At 38.7% G+C, this 12,627-nt stretch overlaps 2 protein-coding genes across 2 annotated transcripts; both read left to right on the top strand.

The window, feature by feature from the left end:
* On the top strand, positions 1-3,277 carry LOC136839358 (tropomyosin-like). Its single transcript, XM_067105265.1, has 3 exons — positions 1-145; positions 605-671; positions 1,480-3,277. Exon 3 carries the CDS (start codon positions 2,027-2,029, stop codon positions 2,948-2,950), a length of 924 nt encoding a protein of 307 aa, XP_066961366.1. The 5' UTR covers positions 1-145; positions 605-671; positions 1,480-2,026; the 3' UTR covers positions 2,951-3,277.
* A 2,638-nt stretch (positions 3,278-5,915) lies between these two features.
* Positions 5,916-9,801, top strand: LOC136839357 (putative leucine-rich repeat-containing protein DDB_G0290503). The gene is made up of 3 exons (XM_067105263.1): positions 5,916-6,567; positions 7,030-7,096; positions 7,564-9,801. The coding sequence occupies exons 1-3, from the start codon at positions 6,565-6,567 to the stop codon at positions 9,033-9,035; spliced, it is 1,542 nt and encodes a 513-aa protein (XP_066961364.1). The 5' UTR covers positions 5,916-6,564; the 3' UTR covers positions 9,036-9,801.
* Positions 9,802-12,627: the final 2,826 nt, after the last annotated feature.

Genomic DNA, 12,627 nt, shown 5'->3' with positions numbered 1-12,627 from the left:
ATTTAAGGACGGCAGCGGAGGCACTCGGCATCAGTCACCCTCGAGTCTCGAGCGGCAACAAGGCAAGAGAGAGACAGTGAGAGGGAGAGGGAGAGAGGACGAGGAACTGTGACGGACTTGAAGCGCGCCATCATCTTTTGCAATGGTAAGTAGATGACATGTAGTGGCCAGGAGGTAACCTCAGTATCTATGAGTATGAAGTCGTCAAAATGAACTCTGAAGATATAATCGTCTTGGCATTAGAGTAGAAATTACCTTTTCAAATGTTTTACACACATCTTTAAAGAACTATAATTTCACGGAAAATAGTAAAATGCATATCGTCTTGTGCAAGATTTCTGCACTGAAAATGATCATAAATGGTAAAAGCGGTAATCCTTGCAGACAGTTCCCATAAATATCTGCAAATGTTTTACCACGTAGATCTTAACCGTATCCGTAGAATATGCACTTATATTTCAATTACATCGTATTAACCATGTTCAGCAGTATCCAACAGGATTTTATTGACGCAGATGTATTGCAGTTTGTTCACAAACAAATGTAGTACAAATTGCTGCTAAAAAAACCAGTAAATTAATCTATTTGTCTTTTCTCTGAACAGAAGCGCATCAAGATGCAGGCTGTCGGGGCGGCCCTGTTTCTCCTGCTGCAGATGACGTCTGCTTTGAGTGAGTTTGGATTCTTTGTTTACGAATTTTCTATACTTCCTTGGCTATTCTCTCTCTCTCTCTCTCTCTCTCTCTCTCTCTCTCTCTCTCTCTCTCTCTCTCCCTCTCTCGCTTTGTTTAAATGTGCATTAACCCTTCCTTTAACAAGAGATTTATCTATTTTCCTGTCCTGGTTATCTTCACTTTTAAATAGCGTTGTTCTCTTACGCCTCTCTTGAAGAGGCAGTTATTTTATTAGCGCTGATATGTAAACAGTGAAGTTTCAACAGATTTAGATTAATTTTCTGATCAGTGTGTCGTAATAATTAATTATTAATGAGACAGATTAATTGCATTTATATAATATATATTGTATATATATTATAAAAATAAATATATATATATATATATATTATATACATACTAGCTGACTAATCCGGCGCTGCGCTGGAAAACTCAGTGTGACAACTAATAAACTCTCTCTCTCTCTCTCTCTCTCTCTCTCTCTCTCTCTCTTTCCTCCCTAACACACCCTCTACTCTCTCTCTCACTTCCTCTCCCTCTCACTGTCTCTCCCTCCCACTCTTTCCCTTTCCTGTTAAGATAGTTGCTTCAATTGCATAGCCCAGTATTTTTGACATTTTATATTTATAAATTTATCTCTCTCTCTCTCTCTTTTTCCTCCCTAACACCCCTCTCCTCTCTCTCTCTCTCTCTCAAACTCTCCCTTTCCTGTTAAGATAGTTGCTTCAATTCTATTGACCAGCATTTTGACATTTTATATTTCACACCTTTTCTCACTAAACATATGTGATTTCTCTCTTTGTAGGCATAATGGGCAATATTCCATCGCAGTCTTCCATACACTCTCGCTCAAAGCGTTCTGAGGACATACATGCAAACAAGAAGTTGTAGACAATCTGGCCAAAACTGCAAAGGAAACTTGTTCCCAAGTGGAGGTTGTCGATAAATATATCGGCAACATCCAGTCCAGACAACAAATTGCTGTTCCATCTTTCGCTGACCGCCATGGCTTCAAAGCTATCCTTGGTCAGTACAACGGAGACCTCAAGACGGCACAAGAACACTGCCACCCATGGAGGAACGGCGACAATGTTGTCGCTTCTCTGAAGCAAGTGGTCGTGGCTGCACAGGGATTCGAACCTAAGTTCAGCGTAGAGCTTGTTAAGAATCAGGCCAGGATTAAGAATCTTCTCGAAAACCACGAAGATATTGCAGCAGTGGAAGCCACAGTTGCTGCGTTGCAGAAGGACATATCAGAGGCTAGAGAAGCTATCAAGGCTACAGAAGCTCAAGCAGTGATTTCACATCTCGAAAATGTTATCAGAACCAAAGAAGAAGAAATTAACACCAAGATGGCAGAACACAATGTTACCCAAGGAAGACGTGAATTGGCTGAACTAGTGAAATACCTTGAGTTTGTGAAGGCAGGAGCTGTGGATATTGAAAACCAAGCTAACACTGCCAATACCAAGATCACTGCCTTTAGAGAAAACATCATTAGAGATGCTGGTGCCTTTAAGAGACATCGTACAAACGCCCAAGATGGAATTGCTAAGCTGCAACAAGAGAAACAGAACAACAACAATGCTATTAGCAGCAACCAACAAAGCATTAACAACTTGAGAGCAAGCATCAACCAGGAAAATAGCCAGATCGCCTCCCTTAATGCCCAGATTGCACAGGCGCAGAGAGAGATCAGGGAAATTGAAGATCGCATCAACAGTAATATGAGGAGAGTCAAGAAGAAGAGGAGATTCGGAAGGTGGTTCCGATTCGTCCCAGTCGTCGGATGGACCATTGGAAATAAGTTCTATAAGGACGCCAAACGAAGAGAAGAGCAACTGGCCAACGAAAAGAGACATTTCATTGCTGAGGGCAACCGTCAGATCCAGAACCTCCAGGCACACATCGCTTCACGTAACCAGGAAATCAATCGCCATCAGCAGCAGATCAACAGCCTTGAAGCCAAAAACCGAGAACTCGAACAGGAACTGCAGCACTTCAGTCAGCTCGACGGAAACCTTCGCAGCCTTGAAGGTGAAGTCAACGCTATCCTGCCATCCATCGCGAGTGCTGTCAGTGGAGTCGGAAAGATGAAGGAAACTTTCGACTCTATTCAGCAAAACTTAGGAAGCGCCATTGCACGAGCTAAGGAAGCCAAGACAGAGGCTGAAATAAAAAATATGCGTTACTTCATCTATAATGAAATCGAAGACATCAAATGCAAGTGGAATAGTGCAAGAAACAAAATTGTTTTAGTTGGAAAATGTAACTGATAGCTTATATTTCTGTGATTTCAGTGTTAAATTTCATGTACAGAGTGTTTCTTATGTAATTGTCATAATTCTAGAAACTGGATTTAAGTTTTTTGTATTTTACATTAATGCTTATGGTGTGTTAATCTTAATATCATGAGCTGATTCGTATCTTGGGCGATATTCATCATTAACAACGACTTTGTTTTATAAGATATTCTTTAACATTCAACGAAATGATTTTATTTATGGAAAACTTTATTTATATATGAGACTGAGATGTAAAGGTGTTTAAGTGTCAATATTGCACTCTGGAAAAATGATATAAATAAAAATATTTTTTAGAAATCAAGTCTAATTAACCTGAAGCTGTTTTCAATTTGCATTCTATGGAAAAATTCGTAGCAATGAATGACAAAGCAATGAAGACGTTCTCAGACAGGTGAAATTAATCTAGGCAATAATTGGGTGTTTAAGTTTCCTTTACAACAGTTTTTGAAGTTTGAAAAATGAATGATTTGATGGGTTGAACTTCAGTGTGAAAAATGTTGTAATCCTCATAAAATGAAACAAAAAAAGAGTGAACATTTTTTCATTTCTTTGTTATTTTAGTCTTTACAAGTTTCATCTTTTTTGGTCTAGGTCATCGAAAATGCGAAACAAGTCATTTTCAGTCTTGACTGAGATCTGGGTCGGATCAAGAAGTGGTGTAGTGAATGGCATAAGAAACTAGATTTTGGGAAAAACGTCACTAAATAGCCATTATTATCTTGGTCCCTGAATATATAACAATATCTAGTGTTTATTTTTTTCTGGATACATGAATTTTCAACATTCCCCAGAATGTATCCTACTAGGATCCTTATCTTTTATTCAAGATCCTCTGCCAGAGGATATTCTGTCAGTGATATTTTAGAAGCTTTACTTCTTAGAAAGAGTTTTTCAACACTTGGTGCCCGGTGAGCGTCATATGATTCTGCCATTCATGATCGGCTTCAGTAACATTGTTACGGGGATTATACAGTACAACCAGCTCCAAAAACACAGATTTTAGGGTGAGCTATCTGGGTTGGACTGGTCAGTACTGTTCTCGACCAGCACTCTGCAGGGCCCGCGTTCTAGTCTCCGGCTGGCCAATGAAGAATTAGAGGAATTTATTTCTGGTGATAGAAATTCATTTGTCGGTATAATTTGGTTCTGATTCCACAATAAACTGTAGGTCCCGTTGCTAGGTAACCAGTTGGTTCTTAGCCACGTAAAATAAGTCTAATCCTTAGGGCCAGCTCTGGGAGAGCTGTTAATCAGCTCAGTGGTCTGGTTAAACTAAGGTATACTTAACTTACCTGGATTTGCAGAGCATCATCTTTCCCATTACCAGTGAGGTCCCTTATTGCGACGTTACCCAGTACCTGAAATGGTTTCTCCCTTTTACTGAAAGACTTTGAATGATCTTGGCAGATGTGCCGATGCTGTTATGAGTGGAGCTGTGTTGCTTCTCTAAAATTGCTCAGCCAATACTTTGGTTTCTCTGATTCTATTTTTTCTGTGTAAATAGTTGTTGTACTTTTGCTTTTCTTGGTTATGAGGATTTTATTCTTTGGAAGCTTATTTTGCAAGTTAATAGTTTTTAAATCTTTCAGTCAAGGATGCTTGTTGATTATGAAAATAATAATAATTAATTAACGAATAATTGTAATAATTATAGTAATCATCACGTTTGAGAAAATAGTTAATGTCAAACTTTTCTGACTTCATTTCACCCATCAACAAAACTTTATTTTTTTTTTATTTTTTTACAACAGCTTTGTGAAGATGGTCCATTCTGGCTTCAGTACAATATGTTACCTCGACATGTAAATGTCGCTTGAGATGTCGTCAAGTCTTGCCCTTCTCAGAGGTTGAGCGACAGCGTCGGAATTTAATACCTGTGAATGGAAGATGGATCCCATGCACTTGAGGATGAAATTTATTCACATGATTCTTTCCTTTGACAGAGAACATTGTCAGTATATTAAAGCCATGGAGATGTAAAACACCATTGCTTCATGTCCATTTTTACTGAATACCAGTTTTGCATATACAGATTCTAATATTAGCTTCAAATTTATTATAAAAATGTCTTGTCACTCTCAACAAATACCTTCTACACTATATATCATCAGCACACTTTAAACACATCAGTATGATACTGCATATCCTTCAAAACAATAGTGCTATTTATACTTTAAAATGTAGTTGCACTCATAACAGGGCTTTTTTTGCATCATTTATTCTACTTTGCTGAGTCTAAGTTATAAGAGAAGCTTAGCAGATGCAATTATGGAAGCTTTCCACGGAGCTTTCTAATTCTTCCCCTATTTTCTGCGATATCTCTTCATTATCCCCAAACAACGTTGTATCATCCTTTATCATGCAGTACCTCATTCTGTTTCTGTTCCATTGCATTTTATCCCACAGCCTCGCACCAACATAGAGACATCAACAGCTAAGTCTTTTTTTTTTTAACTTATTCCAAAAAATCGTTTAAAACTTATTATTATCATTATTTAGAGAACTTTGCAGCCTTTTTTATATTATTGCCGGCACAACTGATAGCATCACAATTTATAAATATTTTTTCTTCTTCTGTTTTTTAGTGAAACTTTAACATAGTTTTTATGAGACTTGTAATAATAGTATCAAAAGAAATATTTGTATGATGAATGTGTTTATATGAAAAAGACCGCGTTTTCATAGCGACTGGCAGACTGTCATAATAAACAACATGGGAGAAATCTTTAATTTTTTATTTTGGTTTCGTTAAATTCTAAGAATAATGACCTGATTCTCGGTCATGTAAAGGTTCCACCAGTTCAAATAAAACGCGTAAGATGCAATTAACACATCCGTATTTTCCTTAATAGTTACACAGGTCCCTGTTGCTGATATTACGCTACTTAACTACGCAATTATAGTCGGAAGGTACTCTGAGGCGACGCGAGCCTTCACTGTCTTTCAGACGCTCTTGTTAGCCCGTCGGCCGCTAAACCCTTACTGATCTTAACTTTTCAAACTGAACTTGCTTAGGTCATAGACCTCAGCTGATTGGTCTCTTATAATCGAAAGGAACCAATAAGGGTCTTCGATGTATGGCACTCATTTGAATTACCCACGCCAAACCCCAACGATCGTAATGCGTACGACGACTCATTAGTATCTATCTGTTCGTTATTCTCTGATCACAGGGACGTACAAACAACTAGCAGATTTGCTGTTATGTCTCAAACATGAATTTCTATACAATCAGTTCAATAGTTAAAATCCTTAATTGCCGTAGAACACGAGATTGATTTCCTCTCGTTACTGTTGTCTTGGCAACTGAATCAGAATACGTATAAGTAAACTTTTCCACACAATTATTAGGTGAAATATTAACCGATAAAATCCCAGTCTTAATGGTGTTCCCCGAATGTGCTCTCTGTTTAAGCTGGGAGCTGGGATTATCCCATCCCTCCATCGGTTTTCCCCTCGCTTAGTATTTAAGGTCGGCAGCGGAGGCACTCGGCATCAGTCTCACTCGAGTCTCAAGCATTAACGGGACGACAGAGAGAGAGAGAGAGGCACTGTGACGGGCTTGAGCGCCATCATCTTTTGCAATGGTAAGTGACTGCCAACTAGTGGCCACGCAATAAACTCAGTATCTGATTTGAGTGTCAAGTGGTCAGAATTAATTCTGAAGATGCGATCGTATTGGCATTAGAGCAAAAATGACATCATCAGCTGTTTTAATACATCATTAAATTACCATAATCTCACAGAAAATAGTAAAATGTATGCCGTCTTGAGCAGTATTTCTACTCAGTGAAAATGATCGTAATTGGGAAAAACGGTAATTCGTTTAGAAAGTTCACATAAATATCTGGCAACGCTTTTACGAGTTAATCTTGAGAATCTCCAAGGAATATAGACCCTCATTTCAATCATCTTGCATTAACTTTATTCAGTAATATCTCGCTTCATCATATTGACAGAGATGTATTGCAGTTTGTTCATAAACAAATGGAGTACAAATTGCTGGCGAAAAACCAGTAAATTAATTAATTTGTCTTTTCTCTGAACAGAAGCGCTTCAAAATGCAGGCTGTCGGGGCGGCCCTGTTTCTCCTGCTGCAGATGACGTCTGCTTTGAGTGAGTTTGGATTCTTGTTTGCGAATTTTTCTATGCTCCCTTGACTATTCTCTCTCTCTCTCTCTCTCTCTCTCTCTCTCTCTCTCCTCTCTCTCTCTCTCTCTCTCTGTTTAAATGTGCATTAGCCCTTCTCTTTTGATTGGATTTATCTATTTTCCTGTCCTGATTATCTTCATCACTTTTAAACAGGGTGAAGTTCTCTTGCGCACCTCTTGAAGAGGCAGATATTTTATTAGGGCTGATATATAAACATTCAAGTTTCAACAGATTTAGATTAATTTTCTGAATAGTACGTCCTAATAATTAGTTATTGTTGACAGATTTGTTGCTTTTATATATATACCTGTATATTAGTTTTGTCACATCACAGTCATATTTTTTGTTTATACAAACATTAATATATATAAAGAAATTCAAAATGCCTACCTGGAATATTTTCCACTGAACATACATAACTTCTTTTGTAGGCATAATGGGCCATATTCCATCGCAGTCTTCCATACACTCTCGCTCAAAGCGTTCTGCGGGACACACATGCAAACAAGAAGTTGTAGACAATCTGGCCAAAACTGCAAAGGAAACTTGTTCCCAAGTGGAGGTTGTCGATAAATATATCAGCAACATCCAGTCCAGACAACAAATTGCTGTTCCATCTTTCGCTGACCGCCATGGCTTCAAAGCTATCCTTGGTCAGTACAACGGAGACCTCAAGACGGCACAAGAACACTGCCACCCATGGAGAAATGGCGACAATGTTGTCGCTTCTCTGAAGCAAGTGGTCGTGGCTGCTCAGGGATTCGAACCTAAGTTCACTGAAGAGCTTGTTAAGAATCAGGCTAGGATTAAGAATCTTCTCGAAAACCACGAAGATATTGCAGCAGTGGAAGCCACAGTTGCTGCGTTGCAGAAGGATATAGCAGGGGCTAGAGAAGCTATCAAGGCTACAGAAGCTCAAACAGTGATTTCACATCTCCAAAGTGTTATCAGAACCAAAGAAGAAGAAATTAAAACCAAGATGGCAGAACACAATGTTACCCAAGGAAGACGTGAATTGGCTGAACTAGTGAAATACCTTGAGTTTGTGAAGGCAGGAGCTGTGGATATTGAAAACCAAGCTAACACTGCCAATACCAAGATCACTGCCTTTAGAGAAAACATCATTAGAGATGCTGGTGCCTTTAAGAGACATCACACAAACGCCCAAGATGGAATTGCTAAGCTGCAACAAGAGAAACAGAATAACAACAATGCTATCAGCAGCAACCAACAAAGCATTAACAACTTGAGAGCAAGCATCACCCAGGAAAATAGCCAGATCGCCTCCCTTAATGCCCAGATTGCACAGGCGCAGAGAGAGATCAGGGAAATTGAAGAACGCATCAACAGTAATATGAGGAGAGTCAAGAAGAAGAAGAAATTCGGAAGATGGTTCCGATTCGTCCCAGTCGTTGGATGGACCATTGGAAACCAGTTCTACAAGGACGCCAAGGAAAGAGAAGAGCGACTGGCCAACGAAAAGAGACATTTCATTGCTGAGGGCAACCGTCAGATCCAGAACCTCCAGGCCCACATCGCTTCACGTAACCAGGAAATCAATCGCCATCAGCAGCAGATCAACAGCCTTGAAGTAAAAAACCGAGAACTCGAACAGGAACTGCAGCACTTCAGTCAGCTCGAAGGAAATCTTCGCAGTCTTGAAGGTGAAGTCAACGCCATCCTACCATCCATCGCAAGTGCTGTCAGTGGAGTCGGAAAGATGAAGGAAACCTTTGACTCTATTCAGCAAAACTTAGGAAGTGCCATTGCACGAGCCAAGGAAGCCAAGACAGAGGCTGAAATAAAAAATATGCGTTACTTCATCTATAATGAAATCGAAGATATCAAATGCAAGTGGAATAGTGCAAGGAATAAAATTGTTTTAGTTGGAAAATGCAACTGAATGTGAGTTACTTATTCTTAATTGATGAAATTATGATTTGTACTTAGACATTGTATTGATCGCAACATATTTTTACTGTCACTTATCCAAGTCAGTTTCTAGTCCTTGCTTTCAATATACCAACCCTTGAAGTTAAGATATAATCTTTTTGTGAAGCCAGGTAACTTGCATTGGATGTGAACATTAAAATGTCTCTTGGTTAATCTTGCACAACATTTGACAGATGCATGATTAAAATGTTATATTTCCTCCCACTGTTTGTTGATTGTTTAATGTTAGACCTTACAATATATTGGTATAACACAAATTACAACGAAATACAATGTTTACAGACGACAGTTTACATCGAATTTCCAAATTTTATACAAATTTCAATGTCAGTAGAGTGACAGATTGTAAGTTCTAATAGATTTATGTGGTATATATTATGACATTCATTCCTATACAAAATCATGTATTGTGCCCCTAAGATGTATATGCCAAATATGTACGAAAGCACTAAGTACTCATTAGTTTTTTGCCTCCTGATGGTTCTCTCAGTGCAATAGTCAAGTGATCTCTGTGATAGTAAAACATATTTTCATAAGCTTTCGAAGGTGACATATGCACCAACCGAAGCTGGATTGCACCTGTACTCGGTCTTTCACTGTCACGTTGTTTGTTAAATGTTTTCTTAATAGTAATGGATTTTTGATTGAAAGATGTGGAAAGGTAATACTTGTTAATGTTTTGTTGTATTTAAAAGAATAAACGTCTCTTTTCTGAAGCCACTTTGATTTATACACATAAAGTTTGTATTTATACTCTTCTTTGTATGAAACTATGCAAAGGTAAGGTAAATATATGCCAAGGATCTTACCTGGATAAAGACAAAATTGTTAGAGTCAATGTAGCAGTTGGGTTTTTGAGTTTCCGTTATGGTAATTTACGGGTGGTGCTCATATAATGAAAACAAATAATTAGGAACTTAGATCTTTTCTTCATGTTTTCCTTTTATTTTCTTTATTTGGTGTGATAACTAACTAACACCAAGTAATGTTCGTGCCTTTATCCTATGCACGAAACATAGTTTTATCTCATATTTTGGATATTGATAATCATACGATTTAATTATCTACAAAGATTAAGATTGACTCGTTTGTTTCACTGCATCTAAAATTTCCTACAAAATCCAAACGCCTTCGGTAAACAGCAGTCTGACACAAGGAGCTTCCAGTAGACGGATTTTATCCTAACAGTTGCAGTTAAGTCTAGAGCATTGTCGGAAGACACCATCATCAGCCATCTTTCCTAACCTCACGCTACAAATCACTTCCCTCTGAAAGAATACCTAATTTGTAACTTTCAGTCCAATGATCTCGAAGTGCTTAAGGAAAGTACCACCCAATGCTTCAAGTATACTAAGGTTTACTCATTAAACCTTCCAGTTCTTGTTTTACCGCCGCTGGACTGTCGTGCCTCCACTCTGGACGATAACAGTGTCCTGGAACCTTTCATTAACCTTCCAGACAAAACTGCCCAAAGTAGTGACTTTCTTTTCCTCATCTTTCGTAGCCAATTGGTTCTTAGCCACGTAAAATAAGTCTAATCCTTCGGGCCAGCCCTAGGAGAGCTGTTAATCAGTTTAGTGGTCTGGTAAAACTAAGGTATACTTTTTCTCCATCTTTCGTAAGCTTTCCTTCCGGATAAATTCAAAGACACTCGTAAGGGTCTGAACTAGTGAACTACCGCGCACAGCTGGCTTTTCAGAGCATCTTTGGCCTTATCCAGTCAGTATTAAAGCTGAGAGAGAGAGAGAGAGAGAGAGAGAGAGAGAGAGAAGAGAAAGTACACCTTAGTTTTACCAGACCACTGAGCTGATTAACAGCTCTCCTAGGGCTGGCCCGAAGGATTAGACTTATTTTACGTGGCTAAGAACCAATTGGTTGCTTAGCAACGGGACCTACAGCTTATTGTGGAATCCGAACCACATTATAGAGAAATGAATTTCTATCACCAGAAATAAATTCCTCTAACTCTTCATCAGCCGGCCGGGGAATCGAACTCCGGCCCAGCGAGTTCCAGTCCACAGCTCTACCGACTCATCCAACGAAGAGCTTGAGAGAGAGAGAGAGAGAGAGAGAGAGAGAGAAACTGTAGTAAGTAATACTTAAAACTTCATTATTCTCTGATTTTCTAAACGTATTCTGTCTCTTGTCTTACTTTTATTTTTTTTTTACTTTTTAAGGTATTGTTATGTCACGCTGCTCAACAATAAAGGTTATTTGGTACTCATTACTGCTAAACTGTGGATCACTAATCTGTACATTTAATTTCTGTTCTTCTCTAATTATTTATTCTGTACAAGCCAATTAATGCCTTTTAAGGCCAATTTCACGTGAAATTAAGTAAATTAGCGGGTTATAACAGTTAAGGAAGAATTAATCCGACATTCGTTCCAGAGGGTTATTTTCAAATCAAACTGAATTTTTCAAAACGGAAAGTCTTGTGGAAGGTTGTTACTCTAATCAGAGTACATTCCTAATGAGTATATAATGCTAGAGTTTAATATACTTACGTACAGTAACATAACATTCAGAGCCTCCTACCTCGATTTACACATTGTACAATAGATTCCTAATATCAGAAAAATTACGAAAACCTGACGACATTCTTGAAGCGCCATTCGTATGGCAGAGCATTTTGCACGCTGCAACATTACCCATGTGAAATACTTCAAAGATCACCCAACAGATGGCGCCTCACACGGCCTTGTGAGTGATGACTAAATACCGCAACTGCGTCGCAGGAGCTCTTGCTGAATTCCCATTACCTCAGACCTGTCGCTGTGCGCCGGCACTGCGCGGTTCAAGGGTGCCATGAGTTGAGATATCCACTCTATAACGAACTGAGGGAAATCCCGACCCAGTCAAAGGGCATCAGATAGAGACTGCTTTGCAAAAAAATATTATATGACTTGGGTGTTAAGAGGGGATTCCTCGAGTTTGTGAGCGTCTTTGTTAAATTTAAATCACAGTAAAGTCTGCTTTTTCTCAAAGTTTTCTTCTTCTTTTCTTAGATTAAAACTGGCCATATGCCATCACGGGTCCTTGCGTTATGGGGGCCCTTGATTGTGATAAGGTCCGAAAAGGATTAGGTGCCCTGCTATTGACCTCTGAACTTTGAGGAGCCAACAGAGACGAAAAATGAAGTGCATGAGTACCATTTTATGAAGTTGTATCGTTATCAGACATTATTTTTCAGTGTTTGCTCCTTACCAGCAAATAAATGACAGTTACCAACGAAGAAACATCAAATTGTTGTCAGGGAAAGGATACGAGCAGAGTGACCCTGCACAAACAAGTAAACTTAGAAAAGAAATCGAGATTGGCACGAGAGATTTTACTCTACTTTGGCCTTGGTTTTCTTGCGCTAATTGCATCCTGTTATTCATCATTTAAGCGTTTCCGATAAAGATAGGTGAGGACTTCTTTTTTCAACTGAGTTTTTATCAGAGTGTGGGCGACAAACGGCTGAAACTTAACCCGCCAACATTACTTGCGATGCTTTTCTTTACTTAAATTTATCTTTTTTTATTTAGACGTACTCATTC

Source organism: Macrobrachium rosenbergii, chromosome 6 (genome assembly GCF_040412425.1).
Source record: "Macrobrachium rosenbergii isolate ZJJX-2024 chromosome 6, ASM4041242v1, whole genome shotgun sequence".
Classification (NCBI taxonomy): domain Eukaryota; kingdom Metazoa; phylum Arthropoda; class Malacostraca; order Decapoda; family Palaemonidae; genus Macrobrachium; species Macrobrachium rosenbergii.
The sequence above is the reverse complement of the archived record's forward strand: the minus strand, read 5'-3'. Positions and strand labels throughout refer to the sequence as shown.